General features: G+C 37.3%; 1 protein-coding gene across 1 annotated transcript; it reads left to right on the top strand.

Moving 5' to 3' along the window:
- Positions 1-7,491: 7,491 nt before the first annotated feature.
- On the top strand, positions 7,492-11,262 carry LOC132902266 (uncharacterized protein K02A2.6-like). Its single transcript, XM_060946655.1, has one exon. It carries the CDS (start codon positions 7,492-7,494, stop codon positions 11,260-11,262), a length of 3,771 nt encoding a protein of 1,256 aa, XP_060802638.1.
- The last annotated feature ends 15,466 nt before the right edge of the window (positions 11,263-26,728 follow it).

The raw sequence follows: 26,728 nt of genomic DNA, 5'->3' as shown, positions 1-26,728 counted from the left end.
AATAGATTCTGCGTATAACTAAACATGTAGTATAAGTCTTTCAGTAACCCTTTTTCAACGTTATTAAGTGTACTTCACGGCGGGCTATTTGAACTTATTGACAATATTCTTAGTTTTCTGTCATGTGAGTTTCCATGTCAATCGATTCTGCGTATAACTAAACATGTAGTATAAGTCTTTCAATAACCCTTTTTCAAAGTTATTAAGTGTACTTCACGGCGGGCGTATCAGCCGTTTTTATCTTTTCTTAATTATTAAAATAAAATATTGCGGTGCATGAGTACATTATAATTGTGTGTTTCCTGAATGAAAATTAATATATAAAATAGGACTACTCCACCTCTGCCCCATGGATGTCGTAAAAGGCGACTAAGGGATAGGCTTGTAAACTTGGGATTATTCTTTTAGGTGATGGGCTAGCAACCTGTCACTATTTGAATCTCAATTCTATCATTTAGTCAAACAGCTGAACGTGGCCTTTCTGTCTTACAAGACTGCTAACTCTGTCTACCCCGCAAGGAATATAGACGTGACTATAGGTATGTTTTTTTTCTATCATCGTACAAGTATTAGACATTTAGCCGTAATATAGATAAATGCTCACAGATCGTTTGTATTTCAATGAACAAATCAGTTTCTTTGACTCAAGATAACATTATCAGCTATCTGTTATCGCAGGCGATAAGGTCACAAGGTCACAACCCCATTATCCAAATCCAGTGGATAACGTTATTTCATTCATTAAATCAGCTGATTATGTAACTGTTGAACTAATTTAGAATGAACGATGAATGAAGTAGGTTTTATTCTGCTAACTTTTGATTGCGATTTTATACGATTTTAAAAGATTAGTTTTTCCCGATACCTACCTTTATGATTTATGTATAAGACTGACAGCAGACAGCTGTTTGGCTTAATGATAGAATTGAGAATAATTGCAGGTTGCTAGCCCATAGCCTAAAAGAAGAATCCCAAGTATATAAGCAATATCCCTTAGTCACCTTTTACAACATCCACGGGGAAAGAGATGGAGTGATCCTATTGTTTTTTCTCTTGGTGCCGGGAACCACACGGCAACATCATGATGAAATCTTTATATTTAGGCAACCTGGATGTGTAACCATATGTGATTTAGTGCCACTTCTGTCTGCCCTATGTTAAAAATGCGGTTAAAAATGGTTAACAATTACATATTCTACTTGAATGTTAAATTATTATGGTTCGTAATTATAATGATGAATGAAAACAGGTTGACTAAGCGGATATACAAGGAGAGTGAGGGAAAGGTCGGAGTGGGAAGACCTAGACGAACGTATCTTGATCAAATTAAGGACGTCCTGGTAAAGGGTCAGGTCAAAAGTACCCGAAACCGCCGAGCTTGCATGAAGAGAGTTGTGAATGTGGATGAAGCGAAGGAAGTATGCAGAGATCGTGGCAAGTGGAAACAGGTAGTCTCTGCCTACCCCTCCGGGAAAGAGGCGTGATGTTATGTATGTATGTATGTATAATTATAAATTTTTACCATTTATACAATTTTGCATTAGTGTGGATTGAATACATTAACCTAAGTACCAATTATAATAATTCCATGACTCTTAACTTGAAAACTCTAACACAATGAAAATCGATTCAACATTCGATTTCGAATAGATACAATCGACGAAATCTCGAGTAAGCCGATTATCGTCGACTCTGATTTCCATATAATTGAGTATTTGAGCAACGTTTGGCGTGTGATTTTTGTGACCTCTGACGACATATGTCGATCCTCATGTTTATTCAGTGAGACTTTCCTCCTAAACTCCGCTGAATATGTAAAGGCTTACAGTTCAGATGGGATAAATGTTATCTCAATATACATAAATATATATATATATATACCACTCCATCTCTATCCCATGGATGTCGTAAAAGGCGACTAAGGGATAGGGTTACAAACTTGTGATTCTTTTTTAGGCGATGGGCTAGCAACCTGTCACTATTTGAATCTCAATTCTATTCAGTCCTTTCAAGACTGTTGGCTCTGTCTACCCCGCAAGGGATATAGACGTGAACATATGAATATATATACATATATATCAATATACATATATATGAAACCCTTTCTTTTTCCATTCCGATCACATCCTTAGCAGGGTACACTGTAACCTTGTGGATTCGGCCACAATCCATAACGTTTCATAACAATACGATGACTCGATACTAATCTAGGCACGTAATCCGATTTGTGCTATCATCGAGATGTGATCTCGTCGCGACTTATAGGATTGTCTCACACTGCACAGTTCGTGACGTACGTAACTTAATACCAAAAATATATATATAAATAAAAAAAAACATTAATTTTGGGCCTAACCCTAATAAATGTTAGTTATATAATGCACTCGATACTAATAACAAACATGACATGACTCGAACTAAAATGTATTGTAGTAGATCTCTCGCTCGATTAAGATACTTTAAAAAAAAAAGAAACAATTTGTTGTTTGTTTTTTTTTCTTACATTTTTTTATGAATTATAAATAACTAGCTTTCCGCCCGCGGCTTCGCCCACGTGTAATTCGGTTATATATAGCGTTTTTTAATGATCTCGACAGGGCTTTTTCTTCCACAGGCTGAAATCTTGTTACAACTGGAATTAAATATAGCCTGTGTTACTCAGGGATGATGTAGCTTTCTGACAACTCGTGATAGTTAATAGAAAATAAAATTCGGGTGTTTTATTTATGCATACCGATTACGCCGAGATTTATGGACCGATTTACGTGATTCTTTTTTGTTCGGTAGAGTATACTTTCAAGTTGGTCCCGTTGTTACCTAGTCAGGATCTGATGATGGTATTCCAGGGAAATCAAGGGCAAACCTCAAATTTACAGGCAATTTACGTTTTTGACAATTTCATAGATCTGTTTAAGTATTTGCGTCTGATAGTCATCATCCCATGTGAATGTGCTGATGATGGAAGGTACAACTCCTCAACGGTTAGGAGTTGAAAGAAAATTCTTACGAAGTTATACGTACATGTGAGGCTATTAGGTTGACCTGATAATAAAAAATAAATCTCATTAACGTTAAGAATTTAGGTGAAAATGGATGCGGACAAATTTCGTCTCTTCACTTGTTTCCTTTTAGCTGTTTGTATGGGTAGTGTTAACACAAAATAGGGATTTAAAGGCGTGATGTTATTAATGTTATGCATGTATGTACATAATTATGTATGTTATTATGTATGTTAAAGAGACGACTAAAAGTTGTCATGCAAAGTCTTTTTTTTTAAGGATGGGAAATCATCAAATGACCTCTCCCGCTCTGGGTGGAACGGAAGGGAGTGTCAGACTTTTACTGACTAAAACCCACCTCGTTCCTTCAGTTGCCCTTTGCGTTCCGGGGCCACGGTATCTCGTTAGAACTTTCCCGCAGCCCCGGCTCAGTTTATCCCGTTTCCCCCCCTTGGGGGTAGACATTTCAAAAATCCCTTCTTAGTGCTCACTTATGTTACTAAAGGAACCTCTGTTCAAAATCTCAGACTCCTATACCGAGCGGTTTCGGCTGTGCGTTAATAAATCAGTCACCCAATCGCACCCCCTAAATCACGATTGGAGGGTAGTTTGAAAAAACTTATAATGTCAAACATATTTACTTGCCTATGTACGTGTTCATGCCAAGTTTTAAGTTTATAAACCCAAGGAATAAGATTTTTCATAGAAACGTTTTTACCCCTTTTCCCCCCCTTGGGGGTTGAATTTCCAAAAATCCTTTCTTAGTGCTCCCCTACATATCCCAAGGAACCTACATTCCAAATTTCAGCTGTCTACGACCAGTAGTTTCGACTGTGCGTTGTCTGTCAGTCAGTCACTCAGTAACGGAAGAGTTTTATATATATAGATGAATACATTAAATGTAACACATCTACGAATATTTGCACTGAAGCTTGTGACCTAAATATTTTGTTCCATAAAGAGATTAAATTTTTACATAAAAACGTACAAAAATAGATAACAGTATTTTAAAACCAGGAGTGTAGTAACAGACTTTAATATCATTAATTTATTATATTCTGTGCTGCTATGATTCGGGTACTACTTGCAATGTTATCCAGCTCAGTAACTGACGAGCTTTACGAGTTCTCGGAATCAATAATAACATGTAACTCAAGCTAGTCGTGGGAGAAGACTTATTTTCTAAAACTTTACGGTGTAAAATTACTTCGAAAATTATTTACAAGGCTCTCAATTCATTTCGAACTCTCCTAATTTTTAATTCCAACAAATTAACTTTATAAGTGTTCATGAACTTTTTGGTATTTTTGTAAACTTCTTATTGTAATTTACATAATGATAATACTTATTCCTTAATTTATTTGATTCAAAATTTATTGAACTTTGAAGCTGCAGACAATGTGTAATTAATATTCTCTGGCAATCAGTAAAACGTCTGCTATGGTTTAGTACACGAGATGGCTTTAAAGAATTTGAATTACATACATGTACATGTCTTTATCCTTTACGGGGTTGACAGAGCCAACAGCTTCGAACAGACACAACGGCCACGTTCAGGTTCAATGTTAGATTGCTAGCCCAACGCCTAAAATAAGAGAACAATTAAATACCTACATTATGGTTGTACCTACTTACTCGAGAAATCGCTTGTAAATCCTACAATCAACAGTTTAAGGAACTCTGAACAAACATCGTAATCGTATCTATTCCGAACATCCAACTGTCGTTACAGGAACCATTTAAAGTTCAAGTGATAAGTGAGTATTGACATTCTAACAGTGGCACTGGAAATTGCTTCTTAAATTTAAACATTCTAAAAGCTTCGATTAAATGATCTTATCAGCTTATCATCGATTTAGCAAGAAAGTTTTAAAAGGATAATGTGAAACGGATTTATTTCTCGCTAAACACACCATATTCTCTACCTACCCTAAGGTAAATAAACGGAATCTTAATTTTAACAAGCTGTTACCAACGTAAAAAAAATGAGTAACAGGTATTCAGAAGCAATGGATTGGGTACCCAAAATATAAACAATAGTTATTTGTTACCTTTTAGAATAAAGGAACTTACCATTAAGTTTGTAAAACAAAGAACTACAACAAATCATTGCATTCGTTTGAATACATTATTATTGTAATTTAAAAGGCACTTTTATTATTAAGTACAAAGTTAACTCGAAATTCCGGTCGTAATCTCAAGTTTATACTCGTTCTCTCAACTTTATTAATTTAAAATCTTAACTTCACGATGATTAAGGAGTTTAGAAAACGTCCGGGAAATGTTTCCGTAAAATTTAGCGCAAAATCGCAGCAAGTGGCCTTGTTTTCAAAACTGGGGCTACGTCCTGTATTGGAATCTAGCCAAAATACAGGCTCATTGTTATTGTTACGCTATACAGATCCGCCATTTTGTGTACAGTGCGCGGCCATCTTGGATAGTAGCGGAACGCGGGAAATGTCATTTTGTATGATAAATGTTTATGAATTGAGGATATAAATTTAGCGGAGCCTGACTTGAAATATCTGGTAGGATTTACATTAGTTAGATCTAAGATAGGAATGGATGTTACTTACAAATATTCATACCATTGCATATCTAACACGCCCGAGTGAATGGCTCATGAATATCATTAAAGCTATCGTAAATTCATGACAAATTGTTGCATTGCTTAAAATACTCGTACTTGTAGGGTCGAACATAATACTAAATTATCCATTGATTCTTTGTCCTTATATACATTTACCTCTAGGTAACTACAGTGACGTTTTTTTCTCTCTGAATCTTTTTGTTCATTTCTGCGTCTTATTGAGTAAGTAACTATAGTATCTCAATTTGTTTTACCGAGTAGACAGAGACAACAATATATAAATTTACCAGAATCTGAAGCAACACAGACGGATGCAACCGGATAAGTTACCCCTGGGTCAAATTGAAGTTGAATAAGTTGTAACTATGCATCTTCTTTATCAAGGATTTAAGACTAGAACAACCTCCAGTAATGAAAACTACCAAGAAAATAATACAGTGATTGAGACTATTTTTCTTGTGGGATTATTTTTCCCAGCTGAGCTAGCCGGTCATTTGAATTTCAAGGGTAGCATATTTCAATTTTCCCAAAGTATGACAAAGCAATCATTTATTTTTATATATTTATGTACATCAAGGAAAATAAGAATAAAACTTAAAATAAAGAGAAATTCAGTACAAGGTCACTACTTATTTCCAGAGAAATTTCTCCCAGCAGGCCCACGACAGGAAAGTGTAAAGAAAGGCATTGGCAATCACATCTTGTCTTCCCTATATTTCTCTCTCTTATGTTTATATGTATAAAGAATTAAAGATGAGAAGCCATTCATATTTACTCCCGAAGGAAACAAACCAAAAGCTTGAACTACACTTTCGTGAATTTCCAACAGCATTATCAGAAGTCACTCATTAATTAATGGAAGCTGAGTAATTACCCGATAACTGCTGACGTCGACGTAAAATGTCCGCTATCGGACCCGACACGTCCAATGTCGGTCTGTTTGTCTGTTTGTTTTCGTCAGAAAGGGCAGAAGAGGAGGTAATCAAATGGGGATTGCATTGGCAACTATTTCTTTTCCGCCTATTTCTTTTCTTCATCCGCCTGGCATTGGACCCGGTCGCATTCTCATCCCCCTGTAGAGAAGAAAGGGTGCCAAGTGATAAGCCTTTAACCACGATCCTGGAAGGGGAAGCACTAAACTACTTGTCTGACCTCAGCAATCTTGCAGGGAACCTTACCCATGATTTCATTCATTCATTCATATAATCACGACCATATCCATTGTGGGGTAAACAGAGCCAGCAGACTTGAAAGACTGATAGGCCACAATCAGCTGTTACCATGATGCAAAGTAGAAAGCACGTCGCCTTCCGTTCACCATGTTCCCCGCAATCACTCCTTTCAACATCCCTATGATAGTTTTCCATCTGGTGTAAATATTGGTAATATATACAAACTCTTCATTTGCTCAAACACCTCCTCTTCTAATCAAAAATATTTGCTTAAGAAACGACCAATACGAGTAATTAGCGAGAGAGAGGGAGAGAGAGAGATAGCGAATTATGAACGTGGATGATGCGAAAAAAGTATGTGTAAGGTATTAAACATAAATACAGGATTTTATATTGTACACTGGAGGTAGTATGAAATATATTCAGTTAGACTCCAACCCGCGTTTCATTACTTAGCACTGGCGACGAGGTTGCTTATTATTTCGAATTAAATAAAAATCCTACGCGTATTTCGGGTTAAATCGATTTAATTATATCTCTGGTGTAATTTTTTTTAATTATAAAAAAAAATACCATGTCGATCGGTAAAATTGAACCTTTCGATCTAACATCTAAACAATGGCCGGCTTATGTAAGACGTGTTGATCAATTCATTCTGCTTAACGAAATCAAACCGGAATTAAAAGTGTCGATGTTAATAACGGTAGTAGGCGAGGCGACATATAGCTTAATGTGTGATTTGTGTGCGCCGGCCAACCCGGAAGATAAGACCTATACAGAACTCGTGGAGCTGGTCAAAGTTCATCTCGAGCCGCAACGGTCAGAAATAGCCGAAAGACATATTTTTCGACAGAGGAGACAGCGAGTAGGGGAATCTCTGACCGAGTACCTCCAGGCGCTCAAACATCTCGCCGTCACCTGTAACTTCGGCAACCGACTCGAGGAGGACCTTAGAGACCAGTTCGTGTCGGGTCTAGCGAGCGAGCTACTGAGATCTCGGATTTTTGCCGAGAGAACGATAGATTATAAGAAAGCGGTGGAGCTAGCTCTGGCTCTGGAAGCGGCAGACCGCCACGCCGAGACGAGCGGCGTGGGCGGACAGCACGCGGCCGGGAGCACGGGCGGAGGAGCGGCCGGCGAGGGGCTGCACGCGGTGCGAGCCCGGCGCGGCGCCGGCGCGGCCGCGGCCGGGCCGGGCGCGCGGGCCGGCGGCGCCCGCTGCTGGCGGTGCGGCAAGAGTCATTCGGCGGACAGATGCCGCTACGCTAATTACAATTGTGATAACTGCAATAAGCGGGGCCATTTACGTGTGATGTGCGGTAAAGTCGGTGATCGTGTAGCGGTTAATAGTGAGTCGCGGCAAAATTATGTGCACGAGTGTTCGGAAGAGGATGATTTCTTCAATTTGGTGGTATCGTCGTGTCGAGGTAACGATCCTTATTTTGTTAAAATCCGAGTGAATTCTGAGATTTTGCAGTGCGAAATAGACACGGGTAGTCGTATATCGGCAATAAATAATAATGACTACGAGTTATTGTTTAGGAACAGTAAAATGCATTCGGATAATTTGATATTACGAAGCTATTCTGGCTCAAAAATTGAACCTCTCGGATACATCCTGGTTGACATTAAATTCAAAGACGTCACGGCAAACAATGTCCGTTTGTATGTGATTAAAAGGGGTGGGCCGCCCCTACTCGGTCGTGATTGGTTAAAGGCATTAAAAATCACACAAATTACCGTGAATAAATTAATTGAAGAGGACCAATTAGTGAGCCAGTTATGTAGAGAATTTCCTGAAGTTTTTTCTGTTAAATTAGGTACATGTAAAAAAACATTACGACTACAGCTCACAGACTACGCCGGTGTGTACTACCGAGCGCGGCCCGTGCCGCTAGCGCTGCGCGAGCGCATCGAGCGCGAACTCGAACGTTTACAACGCGACGGCTCCATATACAGAGTGGAACACTCGGACTTCGGGACTCCTATTGTACCCGTGGTCAAAAGTAACGGTGAAATTAGGATATGCGGGGACTATAAAATAACGATCAACCCCAAGCTGAAACGCGATCATTACCCACTCCCGCGCATAGAGGAGTTGTTGGCCAATTTGAGTAATGGGGATGAATTTACAAAAATTGACTTACGACATGCGTACGAACAGGTTTTATTAGATCCCGCGTCACAAAAATTTACGACGATCACAACACACGTCGGAACGTTCGCATACCGCAGGACACCGTATGGCTTGTCGTGTGTACCGGAACAGTTTCAAAAACTAATGGAGGAGACGTTACGCGGTATTCCAGGCACGGTCGTATTTTTAGACGACGTTTGTATCACCGGGGTAGACAGAGCCTCACACATGCGTAATCTGCGAGCTGTACTCGACCGACTCCGTCAAATGGGTCTCACTATAAAATTGGAGAAATGTAGTTTTTTACAGAAAAGTGTGAAGTATCTGGGCTTTATTATTGATAAGAATGGGCTTCGCCCCGACCCGGAGAAACTAGATGCGATTGCTAAAATACCTGTACCCACGGATGTCACTCAGTTGAAAAGTTTTCTCGGGTTACTTAATTACTACGGTAAATTTATACCAAACCTAAGTTCAATACTGAACCCCTTACATAATCTTTTAAAAAAAGACAATCAGTGGGATTGGAACCCAAGTTGCGCTATAGCTTTTGATAATGCAGAGAAATCTTTGCTGAGCGACAAAGTGTTAGCCCATTATGAGGAGGGGCGGCCGCTCGTGTTGTCGGTGGACAGTAGCGCTTACGGCATAGGCGCCGTCCTGGCGCACCGCTACCCGGGCGGCAGCGAGCGTCCCGTCAGCTGTGCCTCGCGCACATTAAACCGAGCTGAACGTAACTACAGTCAACTTGATAAAGAAGCGTTAGCTATTTACTATGGCATTTTGAAACATCATCAGTTTTTATATGGAAGGCATTTCACACTGCGTTCTGATCATAAGCCCCTCACGTACATTTTTGGTGATAAAAGAGGTATCCCTCAGACCGCGGCTAGTCGACTACAGCGCTGGGCGGCGCGGCTAGCAGGCTATGATTTTAAAATAGAATTTGTTAGATCAGCGGATAATGGTCCGGCTGATACATTATCACGGTTGCCACTGTCACATGAGCGAGCGTTTGTTCCTCATATTGATTATTTACATTTTGTTGAAGAGACGTTGCCTATTGATTTTATAGATGTCGCTAAAGAGACTCAAAAAGACACTCTGCTTTGTAAAGTGTTAGGTTACTTGATGTTTGGTTGGCCGTCATCGCCTACTTGTGACGAAGAGAAAGTATTCTTTGCTAGAAAGCAAGACTTGTTTGCGGACCGCGGTTGTATTATTTATAAATATAGGGTAGTAATTCCATTTAAGTTACGATCTCAAGTTTTAAAAGAAGTTCATAGTGGTCATCTAGGTATGAATAAAATGAAGAATATCGCTAGGAATTATGTTTATTGGCCAAACATTGACAAAGACATAGAAGAAATGTGTCGCGCATGCGAGGCGTGCCGGTCCGTACACGACGCGCCGGCGCGAGCGCCGCTCCACCCGTGGGAGTACCCGCTGCACCCTTGGCAAAGACTACATGTAGACTTTTTCGATTGCGCTGGTAAGCGGTTTTTGATTTTGGTTGACGCACATTCAAAGTGGATAGAGACCATTGCTATGGCGGGTACTTCGGCGAGTGCGACGATAACGGTTTTAAGATCTATTTTCGCTAGATTTGGCATACCATCACAATTAGTATCCGATAACGGCCCGCCATTTTTTTCTACCGAATTTAAGCAATATTGTGATACAAATAAAATAAGACATTCTACATCTGCACCATACAGGCCCCAGGGTAACGGCGAGGCAGAGAATGCTGTCAAAACGGTAAAAAAGGTTTTAAAACGTGCATTGTTCGAAAAAGAAGACATGTTTGCTGCCCTTTATAAATTTTTATTTCAATATCGCAATTGCGAACACGCGACGACCGGTGTCTCGCCCGCGGTGGCGCTGCTCGGGCGCCGGCTGCGGGGCCGGCTGGACGCGCTGCGGCCCGGCGGCGCGGCCGTGGTGCGCGACGCGCAGGATAAACAGGCGGCCGCCGCGCCCGGCCGGCGTTCTCGTTTCTCGCTGGGTGATGATGTACTCACACGAGACTATTCCAAAACGGGGCATAAATGGACTAAAGGGCGCATCTCTGAAGTTACCGGGCCTGTCTCTTGCAAAGTAAAAGTTGGGGAATCCACCGAATGGCGTAGACACCACAATCAAATCGTTCCGCTTACTACGAAAAATCGATACTCTCTCTCTCGTGCCAGTACGTCAAAGGATGAGACCCAGGGGTCTGATGGTAAGGATGTGCAGCCCGAGTTTGTGTCGGGGGGGAACGGTATGTGTGAGGGCCCGGTCGGGGTCGAACCGGAGGTTTTAATAAATTCCGAAGATGAATTCGAAGACGCGGTAGAAGCTACGGGAGTGCGATCCGAGTCATGAGAGCTTACAGAAGGGCGATGAATAAAGATGTTAACAATAAATAACGTGAACTTTAATAACTGAACAATATTCTTATTTAAACTTTCATGTTCTTGTATTTACTTTAATAAATAGATATTATAGTTTTGGTGGTGGGATGTGTAAGGTATTAAACATAAATACAGGATTTTATATTGTACACTGGAGGTAGTATGAAATATATTCAGTTAGACTCCAACCCGCGTTTCATTACTTAGCAGTATGCATACTTTCACAAGTGAAAAGATGTGGTCTCTGCCTACCCCTCCGGGAAAGAGGCGTGATATTTGTATGTATGTATGTAGGTATGTATTCCTTGTACACAATATCTTTTCAACTATTGGATAAGTACAGACTATTGTGAGTCGGTTCATTGAGTTTGTCTACAAAGTTTTACACTCGACCCTTCGGTTTCCTGAGACGAGCAAATGTATTTATTTGAAATATCTTTATTGCTCAGCGACGAGTAATGCTTTACACCGGATTTCTTTCTTGTATGGGAAATCAGCTAAGATCATCACGTAGACAGAACAATTTTTTTTCAAAAAAATTGTCCTGTCGTCCATCGACCATCGAAAAGATTACACGCCTTCGACTTTGTCGAGTTTATGTACTCCTCTCCTTACATACATACATACAATCAGACTAAGCCAATAGTCTTGAAAAGATTAAAAGGCCACGTTCAGCTGTTTGGCTTAATGACAGAACTGAGATTCAAATAGTGACAGGTTACTAGCACATCGCCTAAAAGAAGAATCCCATGGTTGTAAACCTATTCCTGGAAACAACAACCATGTAAAATGAGATAAAGTGGTCCTATTCTTTTTCTTTTAATGCCGAGAACCACACGGCACGACTTTTCCTTTCCTAGAAATAACATTAAATCATCAAGCACCAGTTCTCTCCGCTATTAGTTTTACAACATAAATCTGTACTTACCTATATTCACCTATGTGGAGAGAAAATAAACAAAATTTTAATTAATACATACATACATACATACATACATATGATCACGTCTATATCCCTAGCGGGGTAGACAGAGCCACCAGTCTTGAAAAGACTGATAGGCCACGCTCAGCTGTTTGGCTTTGTGATAGAATTGAGATTCAAATAGGTTAATTAATTTAATATTTTAATTAAACCAATAGATTCGCCTAAATGGGACAAATTGAGGGCGAATACCAGACACACGATGTGTCCCGGTCATTGCGCATGCGCACCCGCACCCGTCCGCTGAGATTGAGTTATTCCGTCTGTCTGTATGTTATTGTTATTAATTACAAATTTATTGGTAGGTTAGCCCACCGCAAGTTGCACGACTGTACTACACAAAGAGCGGATAGCGGTTCTTATTAAGAGCAAGAACAATGCTTGTTACAGCAGTTAAATTAATAGTAGTAGAGTAGCAAGTAGTATAAATAACTTACATACAGATTATGGAAGCAAGTTAAACATTGTATAAGTTACGCATTTGCCGACCATTATAAGACTCGTTACTTACTAAAAACAATTAACTAAAAAACTATTTTATTAATAGTATTTATCTTATACATTTTTTTAAAGTTAATTCCAGACTAATTTTAAATAAATACATGCGGGGTTCCTATAAGTAGATGTCGCATATCAGCTCCGCTCACTACTAAGCACATAGCCTTATTCCCAATGAATATAAATAACATTTTGACAGGTGCGTGAGTGTCGCAGCGATAAATAACGTAATGGCTGCAAATTGAGCGGGAGTCAGGATTGGTGGCCATCTTACAAAGAACAAGATACTGAATAAGCGCAGAATATAAAGTTTTATAATATATAGCAGGAAAGCTAATAAACTCGAGATTTTTTTATAGTGCCGTGTGGTTCCCAGTAATACTAAAAATAATAGGACCTCTCCTTCTCTTACCCATGGATGTCGTAAAAGGCAACTAAGGGATAGGTTTACAAACTTGGGATTCCTTTTTAGGCGATGGGCTAGCAACCTGTCACTATTTGAATCTCATCTCAATTCTATCAGTAAGCCAAATAGCTGAATGTGGCCATTCAGTCCTTTCAAGACTGTTGGCTCAGTCTACCCCGCAAGGGATTTAAACGTGACCATATGTTTGTATGTATGTTCTTTTAAATAGACGAACAATCTCTCACTATTTGGATCATATCATCTATACTAATATTTTAAAGCTGAAGAGATTGTTTGTTTGAACGCGCTAATCTCGGGAACCACTGGTTCAAATTGAAAAATTATTTTTGAGTTGAATAGACCATTTATCGAGCAAAGCTTAGACTATATAATATCACGCTGCAACTATTAGGAGCTAAGAAATAATGGAAAATGTGAAAAAAACGGGGAAAATTATTCATCCTTGAAGACTTCAATGATGCCCAAAATAACTTTGCGGACGGAGTCGCGGGCACAGCTGGTGAACCAGGAGCTGAACGTGGCCTTAGTATTTTCGATCCTGATAGCTCTGTCTATCCTGTCTACCCCGCAAGAGATATAGACGTGACTATATGTATGTATGTATTATAAAAAAGACACTGTGCGCAGACTGTTTCAAGTCAATATGTCACTGGTGATATCATGAACAAGATTTAGACGCACGACTTGCGAAAATTTGCATAAATTCCTTTTAGTGTCTCTATTCAAGATATAGAATATTTACACAACCTGTTGTTGGTGCATAATAAAGACTTAACTTTTGAACGATATTACGACAAAAGTCACAGAATTAATAATTAAAAATAAAAACTCAACACAGATTAGATCAGGAATGTGAAAGATTACTATTTCGTAAGTTGTCGCCTGCAACATTTCTAGGAATGACCTACGAGTATAATTTACTGAAACCACTGATTAACGCATAACTATACTTCTTATTGATTTATATGATGACGCCCCTTTCCCGGAGGGGTAGACAGAGTCTACATCTTTCCACTCTATCAATTCTTTTAGATATGCAGGACATGATGAAAGATGAAAATCGTATATACAGACGACATTTTCATACCATCCAAAAACATCAAAAAGAAATTGAACAAGAACATGAATGAATTATGAAGCCGAGAGTTCTTCCCTTTTAGTTTTAAAGGATTGGGATAAAACTCGGATAGTTTCTTAACAAGATGCCGATGTCTGAACAAGTCGAGCAGCGAAAGGAATATAAATCAGGAGTCCTGAGGGAGTATCTGCTATAGATTGGGTTGAATTGTATGTGGGGACTTCGTGGATCGGAATGTCCAGATAAATATTGAGAATAAGGATTCCTTACGATTTTAAGGGATAAAGAGATTCAGAGATACGAGCTATTGTATACATATAGGTTTTATTATATTTACCAAACACCAGAGCCTAATGTCTCAAAAGGCCACGTCAGCTTAATGATTGAATAGTTGAATTAAGATTAAGATGATGACAGGAAATATAAAATTTTGCTTAGGTCTCGAAAAGGCTCGAAGGCCACGGTCAGCTAAAGACCTAATGACGAAATTGAGATGCAAATAGATACAGGTCATATAAAAATAACTGATATTTTAAGCGTTCAGGCATTTGTTAAGACAGCAACCATATAAGAACCACCCAGACAATAAAGCTCTTGTATTATTGTACTCTTATAAGGGAAATAAATGTCTCAAACCGTATATACAAGACAAAATGTAGTTTCAATATTTATCTACAGATACACATTTTATGAATTCTATTCTTCAAATCATAGAATCTCACAAAATTATGTCGTTTCTTTTTTCAGTATTTGTAGTAATATTTTTCTATTCATAAAAAAATTGAAAAAATCTTTATTTCCAAGCCTTAGTTTCTAAATTTTCATGCACTTCGATTTCTTTGATCTTTATTACAGCACTACTCTTTTAAATAACAAATGCATGTGATAAATATCTGATATGGAGTATGTAGTGTTTGTCTGGTCGTGTACCCAGGCTCCCGCAGCGAGTCTGGGTTCAAAGCCAGGGCGATATGTCACGGGATAAAGGTTTGTACTCGTACTTATTTAATACTAGCTTCTTGCCTGGGGTAAGGATTTTACTGACATTTGCCGTACCTACCTACAAGTTTACAGGGTTTGTGGCAAGTGGAAAGATGTTATCTCTGTCTGTCCCTCTCGGAAAGAGGCGGGATTTAGGTATGTGGCATAAAAATACGTACACACGTATTTAAACGAAGAACACAAAGGGACAATAGTCACAAGAGTCGAGTGTTTTATTTAGTTTGATATAAAGGAAGTATTCTTGGAAATTATCGTTTTTTTTTAATTTAGGATTAAGCATTTGTCTTCTATCTCACCTGATGGTGAGTAACGATGAAGACTAAGATGTTACATGCCTTTAAAATATACGAGCTATACATATAAGGAATCCAAAAATTGGCCTCGTTCAGCTATTTGGCTTTAAGATAAAATTAAGATTCAAATAGTGACAGGTTACTAGACCATCGCTTAAAAGAAGAATGCCAAGTTTATAAGCCTATACCTTAATCGCCTTTTACGTCATCCAAGGGAAAGAGGCAGAGTGATCCTATTCTTTTTTATATCTGTGCCAGGAACCACACGGCACCTACTTATACAGCTAAGAATAATATGCGAACACAACATAAACATTCCCTGTTAAGAAATACATGTAAAATTCAAATTGCAATCGACTGCAGCAATAAAACAAGGTAACGGCGACGTTTGAGAAAACACTGAACATTGCAGCTTGTTTAATATCTTTATTATTCTGCCGGTGAATGAACTTCACGTGATTCATACAAACGTACATACATACATAAAGAGTTTGTGTTAGGTATTTCAATGAAAGAATTGATTTGCAATTGGAATTTGAATACTACACTTGTTAGCTTAGTCTTGTTGATTTTATTATGACTTTTCGTGTGGTGCGTTTTAGATTATAACCACTACATATGTTTCCCATGGATATTGTAAAAGACGATCAAGGGATGGGCTTATAAACTTGGGATTACTCTTGTAGACGATGGGCTAGCAGACTGTGACTAATTGATTCTCAGTTCCGTCATAAAGGCCTTCAGCTAAACATGGCCTTAAGTCTTATCGAGACTGATGACTCCTACCTCCCCGCAATGTATATAGACGTGTTTGTATGTTTAAAGGTTTTACAATTATTTTACGATTAATACATACATACAATCACGTCGAAATTCCTTGTGGGGTAGACAGAGCCAATAGTCTTGAAAATATTTTTATAAGCATTTACGATGAATAGATGTAATAATATAAATTTTAGTTCTACGACAGTACAAAAAAAAATATCTAAATTATCTAAACGCTTTTACAAACAGAAGCTCATAATTAAAAGCTCCATACCCCTCCGCGTTGAACACAGCTTACCGGCCGAGCTTCGAAAGCTGTTTATTATTCCTACTAATGAGCTTGAGGTATTAAACTGGCCTTTTCAACCCTCACTTTTCATGCACTTGTGTCAACATACGAAAAAATTACGCATTTTAAACCTTATGTTTTTGTAAAAACAGATTTTTAAGGGTTAAATGCTCGTTACTTTGTGCCTGTGTAATGTTAAATGGCGCACTTTAATCCACTTAGTTAATGTTCGACTTTTTCATTTACAGTTATCTTAATACGGGGTAGACAGCAATTACTTATAGTATCATAGGTTATGTTCAGCTGTTTCGCTTAATGATAGAATTGAGATTCAAATAGTGACAGGTTGCTAGCCCATCGCCTAAAAGAAGAATTCTAAGTTTAAAAGCATATCGATTAGTCGCCTGTTACGACATCCATAGGAAAGAGATGTAGTGGTCGTATTCTTGATTCTATTAGTGCTGAAAACCATAGAATACTAATTTAAACATAAAATATCAGAATTCAATAGGTATGGAGGCTCCAGCCACTAATTTGTTACCCTCTTGTAAGTTATTTAATATATATTTTTTTATTTTTCAAAGCTTTCATTTTGAGGTTGTCTTTAGGAAAAGTCAATTTCTTGCCGCTTTATTAAGCTTAGCTTCCAACATGTCGGATGTCATCTCAATCCTATCTTAAAGCCAAATAGCTGAACGTGGCCTATCAGTCTTTATAAGACAGTAGGCTCTGTCTACCCCGCAAGGGATGTAGACGTGATTGTGTGTTGTGTGTGTGTGTGTGTATGTCGGATGTCCCGATAAGGAAATAAGTGCAGAGCTATTGTAACCCAGTAAAGTTAGCTAGTGCAGGCACTAACACATAAAACAACCATGGCATGCCTGTTTAAAATATTAGCAGCGAGAAGGCTTGCAATAAAAATTGACGGCTAACTCGACTTCCACGTCCATTTCATAGAGTTAAAGCTGAATAGACCAGTAATAGTTTGTTAAACTTATTAAGATAGATATAAGTTATAAATTTATTACGTTAATGGGTTTAAATTTGAAAAATAGAAACATTATTTTTGTAATGGTGAATGATTCAGATATTGTTGGCGACCGTGCCCAAACTGTTAAGGCGGCTGTTAAGCCAAAATAAAAAAGCGCAATGCACAATGACATATTTTAATCTCACGGCATAATATGTGCTTATTTGTCTCTAAAATTTTAAATTACCTGGAACAAAGTACCTACATTTATATGTAAAATGAATAAAGAAGGCCGTTCTTTCTTAAAAAACCATAAAGGAAGAAATTAATATTTAATTAAAGTTCTATTTCTACTTTTTCCTTGATGTAAACAAATATTCAAAATAAAATAATTAAAAAGGATTAAAACATGTTATTTAATCAAAAAAAAGAACATGTCTGTTATTGCAGCGTAAATATTTTAATTATTTCAGCATATTTCCAATAAGGTCTATCCATTTTCAAGTCTATGGTGAAAACATAAAACTCCAGTCGGAATGAATTTATTTTCCCAGGAACGTCCCGGCTTAACATTTTGAGCACGCGCTCAAGTTTTGCGGGAATCTATACCGGCAACTCGATTGCAGGATACCGGGATATTACTGTAGAAATTGAATAGTTTATATTAGAGAAATAGAAGTTATATACATACATACATCAGACTTTATACCGTACGGAGTAGAGCCAACAGTCTCGGAAACAGCGGAGGGCCAGCTGAGCAGATTCATGCCATCGCCAAAGAGTCACACGTTTTGTAGATATTCGTAAAGGTATATGTTAAGAAATAAGATGACTGAAATAACTATCAAATAAAATGTTTAACACTGAAACAAACAGAAATTTTTACGGTCTACGCGGGCGAAGCTGCAAGCATAATCTACAATCTTATAAATATTATCTAGAATCCTACTACTATTATAAAGGCGAAAGTTTGTATGGATGTATGGATGTTTGTTACTCTTTCACGCAAAAACTACTGAACCGATTACCATGAAATTTGGTATGTAGGTAGCTGAAGACCCAGAATAACACATAGGCTACTTTTTATCCCAGAGTTCCCGCGTGATTGATAGGGTTTCCATGCGGACGAAGTCGCGGGCGGCCTCTAGGCTTATATCCTACTACTATTATAAAGGCGAAAGTTTGTATGGATGTATGGATGTTTGTTACTCTTTCACGCAAAAACTACTGAACCGATTACCATGAAATTTGGTATGTAGGTAGCTGAAGACCCAGAATAACACATAGGCTACTTTTTATCCCAGAGTTCCCGCGGGATTGATAGGGTTTCCATGCGGACGAAGTCGCGGGCGGCCTCTAGTATATTATATTATTGACGGCCTCTGTGGCGCAGCGGTAATACGCTGTTGTACCTACGTGGCGCTTGTTTGTGACTCCGACGATCCAGGGTTCGAATCCTGGTCAGGGCATGACGAGAAACGAACTTTCTCTGATTGGTCTGGGTCTTGGATGTTTATCGATCTAAGTATTTATTATAAAATATAGTATCGTTGAGTTATCTCGTAACCCAAGTTTTGAACTTACTTCGAGGCTAACTCAATATGTGTAATTTGTCCCGTATACATTTATTTATTATCGTCTCAGTCACACCTTCTGTTGGTAAATTCAAATTTCAAGCTAACATTATTGCCACACTGCCAACCATAAAAACGCCAATACTTGTCACAACTTTAATAGCGATATTAAAAAATATGTGACACCCAAACCATACCGGCGAAGCGAACGTTCCAAGTTTCATATTACCTTCTTACCAAAATACAAGACTCAATTCATTTCGACCACTTACATCGCTGCATCGATTTATTGGGAACATTTATATAGATAAATCTAGACAGCAATGGATGACGGATGTTTAGAATGATCGTACAATTTTTATTTCAACAACATTTGTCATGAAGGAGTGTTCGTTTATCACCAGATAGCATCAAGCGTTCATTTTGGTGTTGTTTAATATTAATATCGATTGTTTTACTCGTTCCAAATGGCGGGACATTTGTTTGTTCGCTTAAAGAATGGATTTTTTGACATGTGTCATTTTTCTAAGTTCAAAGTTTATGTCTGTTGGGGAATGCATACAATGCCCTCTGTGCTTTACCGATTATTGTGTTTTTGGTATAAAAACTTGTAATGATTATGTATGAGCTTTGCATTTGTTTTACAAGCTTTTTTTTACCTGCTGTTATGATATGTATGGTAGGTATATGAAAAGTCAGTTTTCAAGCAGTTATCTTCAACCGATTGTGCTGAAATTTCGCAAACACGTTCGGTTATCATGACAATAATGGTTAAGTTAAACAAGATCTGATGGTATTTTACTAGACAATATAGCTTTAAAAATAAAAGGAAATGCTATAACCAGATAGCGAGAGAGAAGTTTCTAAGCTTACTAAAAACCGCAACTTAATATACTTACAGAATGTATCAAAATGTGAAAATTACACATTTCCCAAGTTTCAAGAAAATTTCTAAAAGAAAATCATTCCTAGAATTAGTGGGTAATGCCAGATTAAAAAACTCCAGCCGTTTTTGCATTTAAATAAACTGTCCTCGGCTTCTTCAAGAATTCGCTTTGTTCCGCTCACATTTTAAAATGGTTGTTATTTTTCCAGAGTTTATACGGGCGAGTTTTAATTCGCCCGCATTTTTTCTTGAGTTTTGTGAAATGACGAGGAAATATATGAACATCGCCCTGGTATCCGTTTGAACGACACTTATAAGTATTTAGGTGAGATACCAACATATATGTATCACGTCTTCTTTCCTTGCGGGGTAGACAGAGCCAACAGTTTCGAACAGAATCGAGGCCCACGCTGCGCTGTATGGTTTCATGAAGGAATTGGACTTGAGATTCAAAAATTGACAGGTCGCAAACCCAGCGCGTACAAAAAGAATCCCAACTCCCAATTGTAGTGAGAAAAATGTGAATTGGTTCGATTCTAAAGTGGCAGGAACCACACGGCTTCAAAATATGTCTTCTAAATTCAAAAGGGGAAAATACTAGTTTTGTAAGAATACGAGCAAGTAGAAGATAATTTACAATGTTAAAGCACTTTAGTACTGCTTAGAAATAGCAATACCGAGTTTATATTCAAAGTTACAACGAAACAGATATCGGCTAAGTTACAACGTTGGCAAAACAATACTATCTAGTTTCAGATACGTTAAGTCTGGCTCTGTTACCTGTTATCGTGACTAGTATCAAAATAACAGTAATAATGTTACATTTTATTTGTGTTTTTAACCGAGAGTATCTTCGCCAAGTATGACTTTCTTTTTCGATGTTTTTTTTTTTAATATTGTCTTTTAAATATTTACCTCTTTAATTTTTCTCTTGTTGAAGAAGCGATGGTTTGATGATATGTTTCTCTCTCTCCCTTATCTTCTCTCTCCCTTCTCTTCTCTCTTCCCTCCTCTTACGATTGTTAAACGAATAAGCGCAATTATTAGGGTCATCAATTCCAAGCACAGAATAATTCTATATCTGTGAATTTCAAGCATAGACCATGGGTCCACCATAACCATATTCCGTTTCCACACATTCTGAGCGATAAATCTTGCCCATTAACGGACAAATTGCAACCTTATGTCCACGACACGAGAATTAATTTCTCAATTTATTACATCCCATTCTAAAATCGAAATCTTTTCCAACATTTCCAATAACAACCATAAATTGAAGTTCATAGGGTTCAGTTTTGTTATTCGCTTTGGAATTAATATGAAAATAGACGTTGTATGGTAATCCGCCGCGCCCGTAATAGATTAGAAAAATAGAAAGTCCAAGCTTCCTTAAAATCGCGAAAATAAATATAAAACTTTGGCTACTGTCTTATATCAACGTATGATAATATTATTATTTATTCAATAACGGAAAATACCTTAAATAAAATAAAGAGGATTCCGAACTTTGAACTATACAGTTATACTCACAGTCGTGAGCACCAACATGAAAGAGATATGACAAAGAAATTTTATTAAAACTTTTAATCATTTAAATTTTTTCTTGATTATCATTGATCGATATATCCCGGTTTACGAAGTCACATACAACGTAGCAGTTTCAATTTCTATTAAATTATTTGTTGCTATCGATACAAATCAACAATCCGTAAAACATACAAACTTGGACTCTGTTCCACCTTCTCTGCACATGCGACAGAATTAGTTCTTGATCAGCTGATTTAATCTAAAAGCAAGTAGGACGCCCGACGATTTCGCCAGAGCTTATCGTGAGCTTGGATATTGAGAAATAAGCTCGGGCCCTGACAAAAGCTGTCCTAACAAAAACTTGGCAAGCTCAGATTGCGGTCTCAATATTACGGAAATAGGATTATAGGTGTCTTAATTTTAAATAGAGACATAAACACAACATTATTAGAAGTACTAACATTATTATTAGTTATCGGAGTGCGTTTGACGCTACGTTTCAGATTTTAATTTCAATTCATTTATTTCAAATCATTTTATACAATTTTTTATTTCTTTTTCTTTTGGTGTAATAAAAGAGTTTCTCTATCTATCTACATTTCAGTTCTAACTACTACAATAGTCAATTGTTAGTTAAACAAAGGTGACGTCTATGGTGGTAAACGCAACTCAAATAAAGCATATTCCTATCCCTTGCCATAACCATGTTCCAATCTGATTAAATCCTGCAAGGTTGCGGAGGTGGACGAGAGACGCTTGTTGTAATAACCTGACATACCCAGGGTCATGGTCATAGACAGATCCGGACTTCTCTCCAGAGAGCTGATGACGCAAATGGAAATCAAGGACTAACGCCGAAAGGATGATGATGTTTGTTGTCTCAAAAACCACTTAGTATTTGATATTTATAGCTTTCATTTCTAACTCTTACTGATATAACGATCATAAAACTATTCAGTAAATTACATAAATCATTTACGAGACTTCGGAATGTCTAATTCAGTACAAGGAGAACATTTAGTGTAGTATTATAGTGGATACCACTGTCATACTCTTGCATGTACTGTAACTTTATTTTATGTCTCAATTCCTTGATGACTCCATCAATACGCAAATCTAGTTTCAAGAAAATGTACTATCAATAATATTCAAGACGCAGATTAGCCAAGGCAATTGATTTACTTGAATATTTATCTCGATTTGCGATGTCATTAGTAATGATATCTTGTGCTGAATGACTTAATTCAAACCTTGAGGTTTCATACTTGAGACAATTCTGTTGTTTTCTAGAAATAACGGTAAGTACATTGGCTAAATATTTACTAACAATCAGATTTACAACTTGAACTTTTTTGTTGCAACTACTATTCTATATTGTAATGCACAATTACACTAATTACATCAATATTCATCCTGTGTATTGTTCAACCACTATTCAGCTATTTTAGACTGTAATTCTACTTTAGATTTAACAATTTCTTAAGTATTTTATCTAGACGTGATCACGATTATGTAAATCGTCGTTGACTGTGACTTAACCGCTCGTGAGTGCTCGAAATGGGCCAATACGAACCGATTATTCGAACCATTACTTACCACTCAACGATCGGCCATTCAAACTCCACCGTTTAACTGTTAAACTTTAACTATTAAGTCATTAATCTAGAAATTCTACGAATCTTCGGTCACGGCGCCATTTCGCGTTTCCGCGCCATTTTTGCCCGACAAGATGGCGGTCGGAGTTCGCGCGAAACTTATCGTCAATGGCGCACGTGCACATTAAATCCACAGTTTCCTGAAGCGATGTTTACAAATAATAATTTGCCACGCTCTAAATCGTGCAGATTTCCAAACAAAATTAGAGAATTTACTGCCATATTTCTGCCTTCGTAGACATGGTCTACCTATACTATATGTTGTTGCATAAATATTGCAAATATATAATACATTATACAATATGTGATTTTTGACTATTAACGAATCTGCACTGACTACTCAAAGTTACTAAGTTATGACTTGTATAACTAAAAATCTTTTACATCAAAATTTTAACAGCTTTAAAGTGAATGTTATATATGGCGTAAAGATAACCAAAACTCATAAAATCCTACTTAATAAGATATAATGTATATAAACAAGATTACGAATATTAGTTGCGTAGGTTATCGCCCTGTTCACTCTTAAGATCTCTCCCATAAAATTTACATGCATTCAAGATTCCTTATTTATATAAATCGCAGTATGAATCTCACTTTTATGGCGCGCGTAAATTATATTAACCTTAAAATTTTGCAAAAGGAAAAAGGTCCGGGCTCAATGTGCGTGCCCTGAGGAACACCACAAGTTGAGTCGCCCAAATAAATACAAATGTCTTTTGTTGGTTTGTGAGAATTGATATTTATGGTCGAAAAAAACGGCGTCCCGCTGAGGGGCAGCTGTGGCACTCGGGAAAAAATGGAGGCCCTTTTAAATAACGTTTTTTGACATCAAACGTCGGGCCTAAATCGGGAAACTAACGCTGTGGGAACAAAGCCATGTTTATTGACTTTATTAATTAATTTATACTTATATTTCATTTAAATGATTACTTTATGATGTAAGCGGTGTTTTGGAAGCTTATTAATTAAGAACCCTTTTATTTTTTGGTATTGTGGCTTATACTTTTATATAATTGTATTATTTTTTAGTATGTAAAAGCAGCGTGAGTATGTTAACATAGAAATTCCTTTTTGTTTCAGATTAAAAAAACGCATCTGCCTTGGCCGTTGAAAATAATGTAAGTGTCTTTATAATTTTCTAAACATATTATTTTTAATATATTTCACTCTTAGGAGCTAAGAGTGAAATATATTAAAAAATCATTTATATATTAGACACTTATATAAATACGAAGCGACATAATCATTTTAAAAAATCTATAATCAAACTTCTTCATCTTGATCGTAAACTCTTCTACCTATTTAAAAAAAAACGACGTGAAATATCGTGTGTAAGATGAAATAAAAATTCCATAGGCCGTGTATCGAGTATCATAGACATCCAGCCAGGTCTTCAACGCGGCGGCGGTTTGACAGGCATTAATATCGGCACCTCGTTACCGCAAATACTTTCATTTGGATGCAAATTAATTCGCGCAGAACTAATAGAGGCGCCCTACTATTGAAACGAACGTCGATTGGAACTCGAAGTTGGTTATTGAAGATTTTTTTTTATAAAATAAAACGAGAGACTCGTTTTTCTTAAGTTATTTTGTAAAAAGGATAGAAATAAAGACAATCAAATCAAGAAATGATTACCATGAACCAAATTTTTTACAACGACATTTTTATAGCTTAAGTTTAAGTCTTCACATATTAACCAAATATATTTCAACCTTTTGAAATCTTTAGCTTCTTGCTTAATATTTTTTAAGTTTATTTAATTAGATTTATTTTAAAAAGAAGCACTAGTACTATAATAATTTTTTTTAATGATATTAGTATTTTTTAAATGGACTTCTTAAAATAATGCAGCTATAGTAAAGGCACTTACATTAGTATCTTAAATATATTATTATTAATCATTTGTTTTCCACGTTTCGAGAATCATTAGTAGCACTACGGCTATCATTCTCACGGCTGTGTGCAAACACGGTGAGCCTCTAATAATGATTCCATTATAACTACAAACCAGATTGGTGGGATAACCTGCTTCAAATTTATGAATTTGTTTCGCTTCAATGATTGGTTATACTTGAAAAAAAAATTGGCTCAAAAATGTAGACCTTCCACAACCTGCAACTTTACATAGTAAATCTGTAAAAGGAAAATGTCACCGTTACAGTATTATTTTTCACAAAACAGCTAAACAAGGATTACAACCCGTGTCATTATCGAGTTGAAATCCTTTGGCCGCTGTGATAAACTAAATTTATCTCAATCTATCTCCACACCCGCGTCTCCCCAAGCCACGGGGACATGACGAATGCATTTCGGACAAAAACAAACATACATGACAGTTTGGTTAACCATCGCCCGCTATTTGTAATAATAACATTTTTAATGTTGTGTTATTCAGTGGCGCCTACTACAGAAATTTTATCTCGAGAGGTGTTTGTAACTGTATCGAGAAACTATATGTTGTTTTTGATCAAATAACAAATCAGGTTTTTAGATAGAGCTTAGTCATCTCATATGAATAAAATAGATAAGAATACCCTTAAGTGCATAAATAATTTTAACATCTCAGGAATTAATAAATTCACCAAGATTTTTTTTCATATATAGTTATAATTGATCCATATTTAATAGGTATATTCATTTAGTGCAGATTTTACCACAATCCGTTATAGGTCAGGTTCCCCTGCAATGAGTATAAATCAAACTGAAGTTGCTTCGTATGTTACCCACACAAAGAGCATCCAGGGTTCCTCGCTATTAGGTAAGGAAACTTCTACCTCCTGGCTTTAGTCTCGGGTATGCCTTTGACCATGGATCCTGGATCGGGTGAGTCAGGTTTTTAAGCGAAGCAACTCCCATCTGACCTCCGCAAACTTTGCCAGCAAATCTAACGCGCTTTGGATATGCAGGTTTGTGAAGGATTAAACCGGAATTAACGCCAAGAATAAGAAAAAGACAAGTGCTACCAAACATACACAAACCAATGTCCAAAATTCTTCACGTAGTAAATTCGACAAGCGTTCGAGAGTTCAACCCACGTTCGACTACCAATAGTAGCACTATGACATGACAATGGCATTCTGAAGGGGCGCTGGTCGTCCCACAAGAGTCCCGGGATGTTTAGGTTTCCCGCATACTTCCCTCATTATGCCACCCACTAACCCTTCACGGCCAGAGTTGTGACATAGTATTGTTCTGGAATGTTTTTTGAGCTGTCAAGTCAATGAGTGTATTGTTGGGAGTTCATGACTTTTATAAGTATGTACTCAACTCCTCCTATATGTATATACATACATATAAAAGCGAAAAACACCCACTGATCACGTAATATCAAAAACTACTGATAAAAATGGAATTTGGCAGAAAGTTAGATTGTAATTAGGAGACGTCCGCGAAGATAATATTTTTGGAAATTCCCGTGGGAACGGAAGTTAATGGGATTTTTCGAATCACGTCTTTGTTACAGAATAAAAAATATCCTCAGTTAT

This window comes from Amyelois transitella, chromosome 11 (genome assembly GCF_032362555.1).
Source record: "Amyelois transitella isolate CPQ chromosome 11, ilAmyTran1.1, whole genome shotgun sequence".
NCBI lineage: Eukaryota > Metazoa > Arthropoda > Insecta > Lepidoptera > Pyralidae > Amyelois > Amyelois transitella.
The sequence above is the reverse complement of the archived record's forward strand: the minus strand, read 5'-3'. Positions and strand labels throughout refer to the sequence as shown.

Bases quoted from the DNA above. Each gene is read 5' to 3' on its own strand.
- LOC132902266 (XM_060946655.1), top strand. From the start codon at position 7,492: ATGTGTGATTTGTGTGCGCCGGCCAACCCGGAAGATAAGACCTATACA.